Below are 16,935 nucleotides of genomic sequence, written 5' to 3'. Positions count from 1 at the left end.
TATAATTGCACTTAACACCACCTGCAGCAAAGGACCAGCAAAGTCGTTCTGTCCAATAGAAGCCATTAGGCCTGCTTAAATTAAATAAGCAAAATAAACTTTGGAAAGTGATTTTGGAATTAATATTTCCTTCAATAATTTAAGAATAAGGCTGCTGTCTGAAATCGTTCGAGCAACTGGTGCGTTTAAAATAAATGCTCGGGCTTGTGTTTCTAGGGCGGAACGTTTAGACGCGCACTGTTTCGACCCGGACAGCGTTCGCGGCGGGACGGGCTGCCGTGACATTGCTGGCGAGGAGGTGGGACCGCGGCCGCGTTACGGAACGTGACAACTCGTAGACGACCAGGCGATTCCCGCTGCGGAGCCGCAATATTCGCGCATTGTGACCGCGAAGGGGAGTCATGTACCGGAGACTGCTGCACTCCGCCGCCCGGAACGTTTTAAGCGCGTCAGCCTCCAGAAGCCCCGTCGGGAAGGTAATGTTGCTTTATTAGAATTGATGCGAGCAGCTCCACAGCTAATAACATTAGCCATTCTAATAAACTGGCGCCGAGAAGATATTCCATGAAGGTGACTAGTATCATGGTGCAAAACGCTTATTGCTAAGTATTCTTTATATACACGTTCTATAATAAAATTGAGTAAAAGCTGGGAGTGAAATACAATTATTATAATAGTAATTAGTTAAGTATGTATGATGACATCGAGATTTTTTATTTATTTTTTACTTTGCCATCAGTCACCAGCGTGCGACACGCTCAATTCACTATTCTGTACAGAAACGGGCAGTTGAAATGTATTTCAACATAATTCTTTTTTTTTTTTTTGCAGGTATTAGAGCAAAATGTTTGCCTTTCACAAGCTATGGTTGCTCTCCGGGTGACCGCTGCCTCCTGTCAGACGCAACACAGGAGCATCCACAGCACCAGACCGGTACGTCCGTATTTCTTTATTGTTTGCAGTGTTTGCCTGGTTGGTATTGTTAATACAGATATAAACGTTAATTAATGGCCATGTGCACGTCACTAATGTTTCTATACTGACATGGATAGGATTGATGCCTGTTATGCCTCTAGGAAAATTCTTGTTGATAGCGTGTTTGCATCTATAAATAAGTCAACCTATACAATTTTAGCAGCGCTTTCGGTCGGTCAGTCTTGTGCCAGAGCACATAACGTATTTAGTCGTGCCTGTGGAAGTCCTGGGCTTCAAAGCACCCCTCTGTTGCCTTCATAGCTGCACCCTGCTGGTTTTATTTCCATGTCCTGCAGCTTAACCATGTCAAAGAGACTCCTCAGGCCACAGAAGAAGAGGTGGGAGCTTTCACCAAACTCATCGAGGCCATGGGTTTTACAGGGCCACTCAAATACAACAAATGGGTAAATTCTCCTTCACTTGGAATGTTAACTAATGCTTGCATGTGTCCTGGTCTGTATTGGGCAACATTTTATAGATTAGAGTTTAGTTTGTAGTGCATGTTAGAATTAAGAGAATTACACATATATAACATATATACAAAGTATACACAGCACAAATAACTGTTGTAAGGAGTTCTGCTGTGGGTAGGTCATGCTGTGCTTTGATGCTCTTAAGTGTTAGATCCCTGCTACCAATGTGTCAGGTTTCCAGGGGAGTCCTTTAAGACGCCCACATGGAGATAATCCATTCTCTTAACATGCGTTTGGCATCACCATCTCCATTCATTGTCTTATTGCTTGTTCCCGGTTCCTGATGTGTTACTAAGACTGTGTACAGTACATTACATTAAGAAGCACCTGAGACTTGAGAATGATTGCTGTGCTTTTTACGTCTGCTGCTTTTTCTATTTCAGAAAATTAAGATTGCTGCCTTGCGTATGTACACGTGCTGTGTAGAGAGAATCAATTATGATGAGTTCTTTGAAAGTAAGTACTCTACATTCATGCCAAATGAATAGAACCTTAATCATTGATAATAATCCTCATTTTGTGTTCGTACATTGAAGTAGACAAACCTTGAATATGAATCCAGCCATGTACATCATGTGTAACAGAACAAATGATTCATCAGACCAGGACACCATTTTCCAGTAGTTGAAGTTCTTTTTTTTTTTTTTTTTTTTTTATTGGATTAACATGGGCAGCCTGATTTGCCTGAGGTTACGTAGCATTATGCACAAGTGAAAGTGAAGTGATTGTCATTGTGAAACACTGCAGCACAGGACACAATGACACAACAAAATGTGTCCTCTGCTTTCAACCATCACCCTGAGTGAGCTGTGGGCGGCCATGACAGGCGCCCGGGGAGCAGTGTGTGGGGACAGTGTTTTGCTCAGTGGCACCTCAGCCGCACGTTGGTGGTTTGGGATTCTAACCGGCGACCTTCTGATTAAGGGGTCCGTTTCCTTAACTGCTCTTTTTTTTTTGCCTGACTGATACCAAAGACACCAGACCAATAAACAGTTTATTAACATGTAAAACCATGACTATCACTGGCCTCCTCGCCTCTGTTTTCACCCATTTTACTAGTTGCTGGCTTTACACAGTGAACCACTTCATGCGGTTCTGTGTGCGTCACTTCTGTAATCCAGCGTCTCCCCAGCCCAGATACACCAACCTGTAAAAACTTGCAAAACCTGTAGTCTGAGGTGAAATGCATTTAATATTTTTCCATATGTCATGATGCTCCACTGAACCTCTAACAATTATCATAAAGAAACTTAATTAAAAAATATAATATCCAAGCCCTACTGTAGCTATTCCGTTGCATGAGACATCTTGGGCCAGTCTGTGCTCCCCATTCTGCATTTTTGACCCTAGCGTCTGAAGCCGCTCAAACAATTGTTTCACATCAATTTTAAGGACAACATGTGTCCTTCCCACTGCCTATTGTAAAAAGATGCTTGTTAGTGATGATTTGTGTTAAAAAGTGTTGATATATCATGAAGAATACGCATTCTTGAGTGTTTTCATATGGTGTCATATTGGTGTGTCAAACTGTTAAGGTGTTTCATTTCTGACAAATGAACACAATTCATTGTCGGACCTTAACACTAATATGCAAGGAAGGACTTATGAGTCTTATGTCATCCTCATTTGGACGCTTTGTGTTTGTGGAAAAAGACCCAAACTCTCAAACGTAGCTCACTTCAGCCTAAATACTTAAATTTGCCTAAAGGGACCTTTTCATCGCCATCCTGAAAGATTTATGTTACACTTTACAGCCTGGTTATGTTGTTTTCTTTTAGTGGGGGGTGGGGTGAACAGGTGTAAATGCGAAACGGGCCCAAGTTTGCATAGGCTTGGCTGGCTTTTCGCATTTTCCTTTCTCACTCTTGTGTTTTTTTTTTTCTTTCTTTTTGCCCTTTTCTTTGCATCTATTTCTCCAGAGTGTTCTCTCCCTGACACGCTCAACTCCTGGTTCTTGGTGGCTCAGCTCCATGTCTGGTAAGTTGTTTCTGCCTCAGGAGCGCCTTTATGTGTTGTTATGAGTATATTTTGCCTGGAAGGTGAAGTTGTGCACTGCTGTGCATGATTTTCTGTATCTCAGGTTTCCCAGTAACCCAGACAGAAGCCTCGCAGCGCAGCTGTTCTGTAAATGAAGGAGCGTTTTAATGGCTGCGAGAAGAAAGCCAGCGGGTCAGAAATGGGAAACGTGTGGTTTTTTTTATTTATTTATATATATATATATATATATATATATATATATATATATATATATATATATATATATATATATATATATATATATATATATATATATATATATATAATTATTATATATGTATATTTTGCCACTATCCCCGCTTTTAATGCCCATCATTAGGCCTTTTAACGTATGGTAATTTATGTTAAAGCACAGGTAACAGGAGTTCCATGTGGTATGAAGGAGCTGCCTGTTTTAGAGGCATTGGGGGAATGTGTGAGCTCACGAGAGAGCGCGAGTGATGAATTGCGCTGCCATGGACGTCTTCTTCAAATGGCCCCAGTTCTCCGCTGACTTCCAGTCAAAGCCAGTTTCCTATGAGTAACTCTGTTTATTTAGGGCTGTTGTATGACATAGGCTGGAAAGTCACAGCCTGGATTCAATCAAACTCACTCTGCTGTTGTGTGTGCCTTTTGAGGGATTACAAAAAAACAAGTCACTTATAGCCTAACCCAATAGAGCTTAAGGCACTTACTGTAAGACAATCACTGTTGGCTTCATACAGTGATTGACCTCTAAATCTTTATTGTCCTCACTGGACCTACATTATTTACTGGGTGGTGTGGCAACAGACGTGTCTTTTGTATGTCGGTCTTATTAGGCTGAACACCTTAAAATTCTGAACTGATTGTGAAAAACTTTGACATCTGTACGGTCCCTCAGCACTTTTTTTTTTTTCTATCAGTCTATGGTCTATGAGGGTGTAGTAGCCTAGTAGGTAACACACTTGCCTATGAACCAGAAGACCACAACGTCACATGTTTAAACCCCACTTAATACGATTATTTCCCTGAGCAAGACAGTGTCTCCAGGGGGACTGTCCCTATAACTTCTAATTGTAAGGCGCTCTGCATGAGGGCGCCTGATAAATAGTGTTAATGTAAATGTGAGGTGATTGCTGGCACAGAGAACTGAATTTGAACCAAGTGTACCTGTTTTCCCATGGTTCCCTGCAGGATGTGTTTGGTGCGAATGCGTCAGGAAGGACGAGAGGGAAAGTACATGTGCCGCTACATCGTCCATTCCATGTGGGAGGACGTGGAACAGAGGAGCAAGATTATGGGGGTGAGTCATCAGCCTGTGTGGGCCTGGACAGTTTGATGACAGGAAATTTATATCAGATAAGGAATGGTATGTTTCTGGAGAAAGTGTTCCAAAGAATGTCTGGTGTTTGAAACACATGCACTTCTCTCTGTTTTGGGGGGTGGGGGTTCTCATTGTTCATGGTTCTCATTGTTTGTCATCGTTTACCTGGGTTTCCTTTGAAGGATATTCAGTAATTCCGAGCGTAAACAGTGTTTCGTCCTGAGGTTTTCGTTGGAGGTTGCGAAGGCCCAGGAGGCGCCACTGTCAGTCAGGACAGGTAGGAAAAGCTCAGGGGCTCCAGCTGTGAAAACAAACGCCGCGGCCCCCATGTTCCTCCCGCTCTGTTTCCTCACCGTCTCCGCACTGCCCCCTAGGAGTTTTCCACAAATGCACTTCTGTTCAGGACACATCCTCTGCACACAGCACGACATTTCATGGCATGGTTTTAACCATGTAGTGGATTAAAAGGACTGATTTGCTGAGAATATAGCTCTAATAGATTTAGTCCTTTTATTATAATAAGAGTTGCACTGACCGGCCATTTCTGTAAAAGTTTGGCCACCACTATTGTACAAAGTATTCTTTCAATTCTTTTTAATCATTTGTGCCATAACTGCTGTCGTGTTCAGGAAATTTTGGTTGGTGATTTTATTGTCACGCAAATAATTGTGATAAATGAATGAATTGTCTCTTTTTCTGTCTGTCTTTCTGAACAGGCCTAAACATAGATAATCACACATAGGCCTTATGAATAATGGCAATTTATTTTGTGGTGCACCCTTAAGCTTGCAAAATTGGGCTCTGTTGCTATGCTACGCATGATTCTCGACAAATGCAATGAAATTGCGAAGCAGAACCACAAAGAAAATATATTGTTAAACAAGTACCAGTCAACCGTCGTGTTGCCAAAAACAGTTATGAAATAGTTAAAAATGGTCCCTTCAGTGGTCAGCCGAAAAAAGGCAGTTGATTGTCTAATAATTGCAAAAGGCTCACCTATAATTATGCATATTATGTTTCTATAGACAAGTAAGTATTAATGTGTGTTATCTTTGTTTTTGTGTGACGGTTGCAGTTAAGCTGCATTTCAGTCATGTAGATATTTCATTAATGCCGGGGAGAGAAAAAAATTATTACTCATTATTTAAACGTCATGCACCTCTTCCACATTGCTATTTTTAAACTGTGAATCCTGATCTGATCATTGCCAGCAACGTGGCCAAAACAAGTTTTAATTAACCACACTTGGCCGCAAAAGGAACATATCTTCTATAGATGGGCTGCCAGAGTCTCTCATCTGTTAAAAGGTGGAAGGCAAAAACGTAACCCATACAAACATTTTACAGGTAGGTACTACACTCTTTGGGCCACTGGTGGCCTAGTAGTTAAGGAAGCGCACCCATCAAGGTGGCCTTGAGCAAGGTACCGCCCCCACTGCTTCCCGAGTGCTTTTCGTGGCTGCCCACTGCTCACCAAGAGTGGTGGGTAAAACGCAGAGGTGCTGTGTATCACTTTCAGTACATTTGATGGCACTCACTAAATAATGTGTGGACACGATTGAATGGCTTTGTGTTATGCTGCATCTGTGAGTTGTCATAATGAGCATTCTCAGATGGATGAGTTCTTTTCACCAAGATTAATTGCTGTGCCGTGATCACATGAACTCCACACACCTAAAACAACTGTGTGGGCGAGGTTAAGATGTTTCACAGATCTTTTTTTGTGGTGTGTGAAATGAGTTTTTACAAGTTCACAGTTTAGCTTGCCATTGAGCGGTCATTTTAATTTGATTGATTGGTCTCCCCGCCCTGTTATAATTTGTGGCTGAGAGGAAATATTTGAGTAAAATAAGTGTAAAGTTTCTTCTGTCTCTCATAACACACCTGAAATTCCCCATCACTGCAACTGCTACTTTTGTGAAAGACCAGCAGTCCACGGTCTCAGGTTGTGTTTGTGTTGTGCCATAAATTACACTGATTAGGTGTTCAGAAGTCTGTGTTCTGCATACTTTCCATGTCTATAGAGGTTATAACACAGTGTGCCATTTAGCTGCTTGTTCTTCTGTGTGCATTAGGGCAGGAGCATTTATCTAGGGCTGTGCGATATGGAATAAAATTCATATTGAGATGTAAATTAAACCATAGATGGTATATATTGCGGTATATAATTTATGCCGCCATAAAATCACCAAGCAACGTCATTTTGATATAATTGATTATGTTCTGCGCTGCATCAATGCAGAATAGTCCATGTCTGCATCATCGATTACACAATTAATTTCAACACCCCTAGTACAGAGTAGGGCCATAAAGGTGGATGCTGCAGCAGGAGGATGGAATGTAATGAGTGCTCATATTTTTTTAAAAACATATAAAACACACACTGTTGAAATTTCTAAGATTTTTCAGGAACCTTTATAATAAGAAAATCTATGGAGCTTCTTTTATAGCTATGCTGTCATTCAAACTATGCAAGTGGTGAATTTTAGGGTGACCATCTTGTTATATCAGAATTCAGTGGAGACAAAAATTGCATTTTCAAAAATTGCAATCTCAATACAGATGAGTTGAATAAATCAATAAAGTGTTTTTTTTTTTTTTCTTTAAATCAAGTAAAGGGTTTTATTTGGGTTTAGTAACATTGGTGAAACACGCATGCCACACCACTGCTGAAATGTTGAGAGGATTTTTTTTTTCGACTCTTCTCCATCGTAAGACTGCATGGCACACAGATTGCATCACGAATAAAGAGACCCGACTGCCCTGTTTGTGTAGTTTGTGGGTGTGTTGGCATAGCGTTAGTTTGAACCGAAACCGACTGGCAGAAGAGTAAGGGAGCAAGTCTCTCTTTCCCTGGACCTTAAAACACTCCTGACCTCCTGGCCTTGGCAGCATGGCTCCAGAGGCAGGACCAAAGGCTGACTGCATTTTCCAACTCAGCACCACACCCCGGCCTTTAAGGCATCATCAGGCCAAACTCCGAGCCTCCGACAGAGCAGACGCCAGGGTGACGGGAGCCGTAAAAACAGGCCGTCCGGCTCATCCAGCCTGGCAGATTACTCAGAACGCTGTTTATCCCAAAGACAGGATGTCTTAAGGTGGTACGTCACCTGTCTGTCAGCAGTTTCTGAAAGCTCGAAAGGTTTTCTTTCTCCAAGACGTTTCCCAGTTGGCCGCGTTGTAGAGAGTTGGGAAGGTTTTGGTTGGAACGTAGTCTGTTTGTTTGTCTGGGACGAAGTGGACGTGCTGTCTGAAGCACAGCTCTTTAACTGAACATGTGTTGTCCCTCAGGCTGACTGTTGATTAGTCCCTTTCACCTGGATGCTTTCAGCCTCTTGTGGGGCTGAGAACTGAGACGCATTCTGGGCAGCTCGCGCCAGCACTCCTGCTGCGAAGCGTCTGATAAGCGCTTGTTTGGGCCGTCTGTGGGAACACTGTTGTCTTCTCTGGCAACATTTGTCTCTGCTCAGTTGTGGCAAATATGCAATTGAAGTTAGGAATGTGAGTTCTTCTACAAGTCTGTAGTAGGAAGGCTTCTGGATGAGCTCTGAATTCGAATTCATCTGGTGTGTTTTTCATGGAACACAAGGACAAACTACAGGTTAAAAGTTTTAGAACATCCCAGTTTTATGTTGAAATTCAAGCAATTCAACTACTGAAGACTGGAAGAAGGGGTTATGGACTGATGAAATCAAATTTTAAATGTTTAATTCACCATGCAGGATTTTTGTACATCGTAGAGTAGAAGAAAGGATGGTTCCTCAGTGTATGACGTCAGTTGTCCAACATGGAGGAGGAAGGTGCAATGTTCTCTGGCTGTTTTGCTGGATCCAAGGCCGCCAGTACTAAAATGCTACCACAGAATTCTATAGCGCCATGCAGTATCCGGTGGTAACATGTCTAGTTCATCAGTTAATTCATCCTACAGCAAAGATAACGAGCCAAAGCATGAGTCCAACCCATGTCAGAAGAACCTTATGAAAAAAAGAACAAGATCGAGGGGTCAGCACAGTCTCCAGACGTAAACCCCATCCGGCTGGTTTAGGATGAACTGGACAGAAGTGCCACGCAACTATGGGAAGAACTTTCTGAGGAATATTTGATTTCAGTTGTAGAAAATGAAGCTGTGATATCTGCTAATGGGGGCTACTATGACCGTTTTAAATGAATTTTTATATGTTTTATGTTTAAATGTTTTCATTTCAGAGTGCAGTGAGACATTGAATTTGCAAGAACTTCAGTAAAATTTTATTTTATTACACAAAGTCTGAATTGGGTCCTTCAAATTCACATCAGAGATGGCCTTTATTCTTTGTTTGGTCTGACATACCTGTTTACATGCCAGCATTGGCTGGACCGTCTAACATAACAACACTATGAGGCGGCACTGCAGTCTACGCAGGCTTGAAGAATCAGGCCCCCAGACATTGTGGTCCAAAAATACAGTATGTTCTTAATAAAACATGATGTGTAGGAGAACAGTAAGTGAGAACGTATCCACGACTCCCATATGTAATCGTAAATTGTGCAGTCCTATTAAAAATGATATTGCAAAATGGCCGTGGGCCCACAGCGCATATTTGGAATCGCCCTCCCTGCCAGCTTCACAAGTGGTGCTCAGTGCTGGCGGAGGGTAGTGTTATGACCCTGGAAAGGAGAAGGCCCCCGCTTAGCCAGTCGCAGCCCTGCTTGGGTTACCCACTCTAATTGTGCAAAAACAAGGAAAACACTTGTCATCTGCTCGGAGTTGCTGTAGCGCTGCCAGCGGTTGCCTCAGCACAGACTGGCACCGAAGAAGCAGAAAGAAGAAAGGTCGGCAGGTACCCCGTGACGGGGGTCCTGCGGGTTACGGCTTGAGGTGCAGAACAGCTCCCTCTCAATAACACTAAGTAAGGAATGACACTAATTTCAAGTGAAAGGGGCAACGATCAGTCATTTTCTGCCCCCTCCACACCTCGTGATTGGAGCAGAAGGATTAAATATCTGCCTCTGGTCGGAGAAGCTGCGTCAGCCATAATGCGCTGAAGGGGGGAAAAGCGCTGCCACATGGCCACAATTATCCTCCGGTCCCTAATTACGCACAGGTGCTCACCGCAGAGCGCTCAGATATGCGGGACGAGGAGGAGAAAGTCCTTAAATCCTGATTCTGAATAAACATGCTCATTTTCTAAAGACCCCAGGGCTCCGGCACAGTGCGCAGAATTGGTTCTTCTGTAATGGCCTAGACGTGTATGATGGAAGAGTGCGTACGAAGGGCTCGGGTCGTGGCTGCCGGAGACCATCCTGGGACACTGGGTGCAGGGAGGGGGACAGCTATGCACACTTTCGAGTCCCCAGTTCACCTAGCGCGCGGTGCTTTGATGTGAGGCCACGCGCTGTGCCACTGTGCAGTCCATTGTAAATGTCGGTTTAGTGGGGGGGGGAAAAGCTATTTCAGTTTCTGATTTTATACCCCCAGCTCCAAGTACCCAGAAGCCTCAACCCCCAGTACCAAGAAAAGGAGGATTCAAAAACATTTGAGAAGTACCAATAAGCTATAAACAGAATTTGGATTAGTCTTGTTTTGCGTTTTATATATTTCTATGCTTACTGAACCATATACCGTATGTAAAAAGCGATAGTCGGTATTCAATGTGATATTTTGTTGTTTTTTTTTTTTCTTATGCTTGAAGGTCTCGGCATTAGCATGTTTGTGAATCGTGATGTATTGCACATGTTCCACAACTTTGTAGAACTTTTGCAGTTTATCCCCCATCTCTTTTCACAATTTTCTTTGGCAGTCACGCTCTCCTAACAAGACTAGAATTAATGGCTAATCTACTAATTGGAGACTGGGTTTAATTTGGGCTGTGGACAGCCTGTGTTTTGTCTGCTTGGAGCCACTTGGACCAGCAGGGCGTCAAGAGGATGTCTCGCTGCTTTGCCAGCCTTGTTGGAGAGGTCAGACGATTTGAGTAGGGAGAGTCTGGGCCAAAGTAGCCGTGTCACCTGGCGTTAGGCGTGCATTAAACAGCTCCTCGTGTGACGTATCCAGTGCTCTGCTTCTGCCCGCTTTTTTTTTTTTTTTTTTTTTTCCATCTCTCTTTATTCTTTGTTGTCTCTCACCTCTGCAGATTGATGCTGTACAAAGGAAAGAGAGCTTAAGGGTCATGACTGAGACATTCTACGCTGCCATGTTTGGATATGACGAGGTAAAGTTTTGAAGCTCTTATATATTTAAATAACCAAAAAAACATTTTGGGTTTTAACCTTCTTGTCAACCACAGCTAACATCAGAATGATGTTTAGGGTGTTACTGTATGCTGTAGATTAGTCACTGTGCTGCCTGTCAGGGTAAGAGCAGGTGGGTGAGGGTATCACACATTAAATCATTTCAAAGAACCGAGATTGCTGGGGGGGGGGTGCACGGTCACCTGAATTTTTGCATGATTGCCAAATGTCACCAAATGTCAAAAGTATTTTCCATCCCAAAGAAAGATGCTACACGTAGTTTCCATGTAGCCAGGACGTGATAAACTGATTTGTTTAGAACAGGGGTGTCAAACTCGTGACCAATCCTGCGAGATCACCGCATACAGATCAGCAATTATGGCCCCCGCGACACGAAACACCGACAACACACAAACTACATATCCCATAATGCAGTGCTTCAGTTGCTTTGCCAAACCACAGCCTGAACCTGTACAGGAGAAGTTCCCACATCAACGGCAAATGGCTCGCAAGTCACCAAAGCACCAGGCGCTCAGTTTGTCAGCAAAGTGCGCACTGCATTATGGGATCCGCAGCCCATTAATACAGAGATCTATACACGGCCAATTTTGACACCTGCGTTTTAGAGGATGTATTTTCCCACATTAAGCGGTGCTTTGCATTTTCAGGGAATCCTATCCGACGACTGCGTCCTGGCGGCTGCTCTCTGGAGAAACTTTTTCAATAGACAGTGTGAAGACCCCCGGCAGCTCGAGCTCCTTGTAGAATATGTCCGCAAACAGGTAAGAGGGGGAAGCCATGGTCTACTCGCACTCCTGATGATTTAGATCGTACCCTCCTTCACTTACAGTATTACAGGCCTTCATTGTCATATCATATCATTTTATTTTACATAGTTTATTTTCACACACACACACACATTTATTTTGGTTGAATTCTGGTGGACCTGTAAAGTCGTCTGGCTTTGGACACGGGATCTATGTTGTAACCTCATTTATATGCAACCCCGGTTTTCTTTGCCAGTTCATGTGTGTGTACGTGTGTGTGCGGCCATGCTTTAGAGCACATCTGTGTTTGGCAGCGCTGCCTGTAGAAATGCCGGCCGCAGATGTGTAGATGTGTGTGGCCCGGTGTCGGTCCAACCACGTTAACGTATTATGATACATAAAGCCGTAAGCTCAGATGGAACATAAAGCGGCGTACGTGATCTGGGGTAAACGGCGCGGCCCAGGCAGCACAGCATTTGACTGGAATCTTAACCCCTCTTCAGAAAGCGGTGCTGCTGCCTCTGTCACAGGCGGGCCGACCCAGCGTGTCATGTTGCATGTTGAAGGTCAGAGTGCCACCTTTCATGACGGCACTTGGTCATCCTGTAGCGTGAAGTGTTGACTGTCCTTCTAAATTCTCCCCTCTTGGGCATGTTGTTGTTTTTTTTTTTAACCCTCTGGTGGCCGATGCCGTCGCTTCAGTGGTGCTGTGTGAGTGAAGCCAGGCGGTGGTGAGGAGATGGGGGTTGGACGTTCAAATCTTGCCAGTGCCCCTGGATCCCGGTGGACTTTTTACAGGAGAGCATGTCATCCCATTCCCACTCCAGGCTGATTTCCAGCAACTCCTTTACCCCCCCGCTCCACCCCCCCACCCCCCGCTCCACCCGTTTGTATATTTTCCTGCTTTGTGTGATTGAAAACACGAGCGCCTGTGAGAACACCTGCGGGACTGCGTCAGCCCTGTGCCACATGTTCCCTGAGATTGGTTCTCACACATAGGCATGAGCGCGCACACACACACACACACACACACACATGAGGACCATGCAAATTAACTATGGACGTTATGGATAGAAATGTGTAGCTAATATTTAAATATGTATTTAAATATGCATACCCCCCCCCCCCCCCCAATAATATTCTGGCAATAAACGAGGCCAAATTTGACTTATTTTATTCTTTGAGTCCATTCTGCTAATGTGAAATAGCCGTATCTCTGGGCAACACACAAGAGGTACACAGTGGTATAATGAGACAGTAAATGTCTCAACACGATACATAATGTCACATCTGCTATTCTAGTTATTTCAAGTTCACATTTACATTTGCAGCATTTATCAGATGCCCTTAACCAGAGCGACTTACAATTAGTAGTTACAGGGACAGTCCCCCCCTGGACATACTGAGGGTTAAGTGTCTTGCTCAGGGACACAATGGTAGTAAGTGGGGTTTGAACCTGGGTCTTCTGGTTCATAGACGAGTGTGTTACCCACTAGGCTACTATCACCCCTATTTTAATGCTGCCTTTTGACCTTTGTCAAGTGCTTAATTGAAATAAACTTTTAATTGGAAAAAGTACATTAGTATCAGTCCAGTACTGCAGGAAGCCCACCCCCCCAACACCCCCACATCTCCACGTCTATCACCCATCTCCTTGTTCAGCGTCTCGCCAACGTGGCCAAAACTGTTAAATGTTTATAGATTAAACTTCCTACGTTCCGTCACACATCCCTTCCTTTTCTTCCTGTCCGGAAGCCTCAGGGCTGAGCAGCAGAGCATTCCCCCAGGTGGTGGGGAGTGGGCGGCGTTCTGTTGTTTGAGGGGAGCGTCTGACTGTTGCCATGGCACCGTGCCCACTGCTGAAGGACCAACTGCGTTCTTCTTCGTTCTGTGGCGACAGGCCACGTCCTGTGTAGCCCCCCCCCCAGTGCATGATGGGACTGCCTAAGCTGCCGCCTCACATTAAACCCATCTTCCATCACCGCTCGGCACTCTGGGCCGGTCTCGGGGTTACAGTGGGGAGTCGCGGGTTCCAGCCAGCTGTGCAACACCCACCCCCATTACGAGTAGCAGCAAGTATTTATGAGACATGGAGAAGTGGACATTCGCTGTGAGCAAAAGCAAATACAGAAAATAGATCCTCTTTCTGAATTAGCAGCACTTCTGAGCGCGAGTGAGAGAGAAGGAGCGAGGGAAGGCAAGTCAGCGAAAAGAAAATAGGGCTTTTAATCACAGGCGGGAGATGTTTTTATCACAGGTGCAGAATATAAAGTGCGGCTGTGCCCGAGGACCGTGCGCAGGGGAGGAAATGGCCGCCCTCTGCCCTCACGTACAGGCCTGCCTCGTTACTCACCCTAATTACCTCTCATCCACCCTCTCGCACACTCTCCCTCTGTTCTGCCCTGGCCAGAAAACGCAGGAGAAGGCCCGGTGGCTGCTGACAGTGACCCCTGGTGGTCATGGAAACTGTTTTCTGGCCCAGATGTTGTTCTGATGGACCCTTGCGGGGTGTCCACGATGTGCCAGTCACGTGCATCGTTGTCGTCATCATCATTGTGTTTTTGGGCTCAGAACTAATAACGTTTCACTGCAGAAGGGTTAATGACCACCCTAAACAAATGTAACAACATCACTGGTGTCACGGGTGACTCCTTTTGCTCCTTTTGTATGTTTATCACCCCCTAAAAATAGAATATCAAATATTTATAAATGGAAAAGTTAGCAAATGATTAAACTGTGATTTTATTTATTTTATTAGGTGTAAATGTGACTACTACTGATTGCAAGTCGCTCTGGATAAGGGCGTCTGATAAATGCTGTAAATGTAAATGAGTGTGAATAGAGTGGTAGTAGCCTAGTGGGTAACACACTCGCCTATGAACCAGAAGACCCGGGTTCAAATCCCACTTACTGCCATTGTGTCCCTGAGCAAGACACTTAACCTTAAGTTGCTCCAGGGAGACTGTCCCTGTAAAATACTGATTGTAAGTCGCTCTGGATAAGGGCATCTGATAAATGCTATAAATGTAAAATGACTGTATTTGTCATTTCAGGACCGAATGTGTTGATGGTGTTTTTGTAATGAATGCTCAGTTGTACGGACTGGAGTTATGATCGGTGAAGAGTGGGGAAAGTGGGACAGCTGAATGAAAGACCTCTTTACCCACCTTCCTCTTCACACAGATGCAGTTCATCGATTCTTTGGACGGAGAGGACCTGCTGCTCACAGGAGAGGTGAAGTGGCGCCCTCTGGTGGAGGAAAATGCTCAGAGCATCCTGAAGGTGTCCTCCCCGACCTACAACGATGCCGGCCTCTGAAGCGGCAGCCCTTTATCCTCGTCTTCCCACAATCCTCTGTCACCGAACGCACTGTAGACAGAGTAGCCATATGGAGGGGCGCAACACACCTTGTCTTCGGTTTGCCTCTCTGTCTTTCTCTCACTGCCTGTATGTCTCACTCTCTACACTTCCTCAGTTACCTGCTTTCCCATAAAACGCCAGAGATAATGTTCCTTCTACAGATTCCCGTTCTGTGAGGGTGTGGAGAGCACTGAGGACCTTTCCCAGATTTTTTGCACAATCCTTTTCTAAAACTGGAGAGGATTTTTGTATTTATGATAGAATTTTTCTTAACTGATGCCATAATATTTATAAGAGTGCTTTTTAGTCTGGGTTCTCCAAGCTTTCACACTTGTCCCATGGGTTTGCACCAGTTCTGTCTTCCTTCCCTCTCAGTGCATTATGGGAAATGCCTGTGTCCTCATAATGATCAACACGCTGTATGGAACTGGTCTTCTGTTTCAAATAAAAAGATGTCTGGATACACCTCCCACGTCTCAAGAGCACCCTCGTTTTACACAGCACCTCAATTTGCGTTAAACTTTGATCTTTATATTTTATGTTCAACTAAGCAACTGTAACTTTGCACTCTGAAATCTGTGTATAGATTTTTAAGAAATTGATTACGCATTAAAATAATAAAACATCTGTTACAACATTCTGGATATTCACGTTAAAATTCAATAATGCCAATTAATTTTTAAAGGGATTGCTTATTATTGCATATTATGAAAGCATTTTAATTGGCTTCCCCACACTGGTTATGGTTGTAAACACGGTCATATTGCTTTATCCTGGGTGGTTATTGATAAACCATTCGCCTGTCCCCACGATCATGTGTAACAGAAGCACGCAAACTGATACGTGCAAGTCATCCAGCGAACCGATCTGGTTGCCCCAGCAACGGTGGTGTCATGTTTCACACTGACTGGCAGATAGCAGGACAGCGAAAGGGCGAGAAAGTAGAAGAGTGGGCCGCTGGTTCTGTTGTGCGGACTTGCGTCAGTAGGAGGTGCTGGAGACCCGTCTAACGGACGAAAACAACGTTGAGACGCTTCTCTTTACTTTTCATGACCGCTTCATATGCCACTCATCATCATAAGAAGATTGGTGAGATGACGGAAATGCGGCAGCTCTTCAGAACTGTATGTTTCCAATGTAAAATAGTTACTGCATAACCTCACCTAACCTTTCATAGTTCCTGAGACGCTGCATCCCTCTGTGTGTTCAATTGTCATATGTGCAAAATTTTAGGCAGTAGTTTTAAATGTTTTTCATCTTCCCAACAGTTTTAACAAAGGGACTATTTAAAAGGGTAAAGCATTTACATTTAAAGGCATCCGATGGTTTCTCCCAACTCTGCAAACTAATGATTGATCTCCTGCAAGAAAAACGTCTACCGATGAGAACAACAGGAGAACAGAGTCTCGTTCTTTAATGGAAAGGGGGAACTTCTGCAAGAAACGCTTTAACGTGGTTAAAACTGCCTTTTTGTTTCCACTGATTTGCATTGGTGCCTGAACCTGTTGCGCGGTGCTGTGCGCAGGAATAGTATTTATATTACGTTACGTTCTGAATTCCATAATGCTCCATCCAAACAGTCAGCTGATCCGGATCCTATTTTCTGTTTGATCTTGCTGTGCGCCAGCCTCAGACGGGGCTGTGTTGGCACAGGGATCATGTGCACCTTTACAACCAGACATTTAGTGGCAGTCACCAGGCACCTTCGGGTGGCTTCGCTGAGGTCCCTGTCACTTTACGATCAGCAGCTGTTATGCAGCAATAACACAAACCATGCTGATGCAGAAATGCTGCTGGACGTCTTACACTTTGTTGGCTTGCGATAAGTT

At 44.1% G+C, this 16,935-nt stretch overlaps 1 protein-coding gene across 1 annotated transcript; it reads left to right on the top strand.

Annotated features, from left to right (window-relative positions):
- The first annotated feature begins 229 nt into the window (after nucleotides 1-229).
- uqcc1 (ubiquinol-cytochrome c reductase complex assembly factor 1) lies at nucleotides 230-15,575 on the top strand. The gene is made up of 9 exons (XM_028999479.1): nucleotides 230-476; nucleotides 832-933; nucleotides 1,272-1,379; nucleotides 1,832-1,904; nucleotides 3,368-3,425; nucleotides 4,641-4,749; nucleotides 10,883-10,960; nucleotides 11,648-11,761; nucleotides 14,930-15,575. The coding sequence occupies exons 1-9, from the start codon at nucleotides 402-404 to the stop codon at nucleotides 15,062-15,064; spliced, it is 852 nt and encodes a 283-aa protein (XP_028855312.1). The 5' UTR covers nucleotides 230-401; the 3' UTR covers nucleotides 15,065-15,575.
- The last annotated feature ends 1,360 nt before the right edge of the window (nucleotides 15,576-16,935 follow it).

This window comes from Denticeps clupeoides, chromosome 12 (assembly GCF_900700375.1).
Source record: "Denticeps clupeoides chromosome 12, fDenClu1.1, whole genome shotgun sequence".
Taxonomy (NCBI): domain Eukaryota; kingdom Metazoa; phylum Chordata; class Actinopteri; order Clupeiformes; family Denticipitidae; genus Denticeps; species Denticeps clupeoides.
The sequence above is the reverse complement of the archived record's forward strand: the minus strand, read 5'-3'. Positions and strand labels throughout refer to the sequence as shown.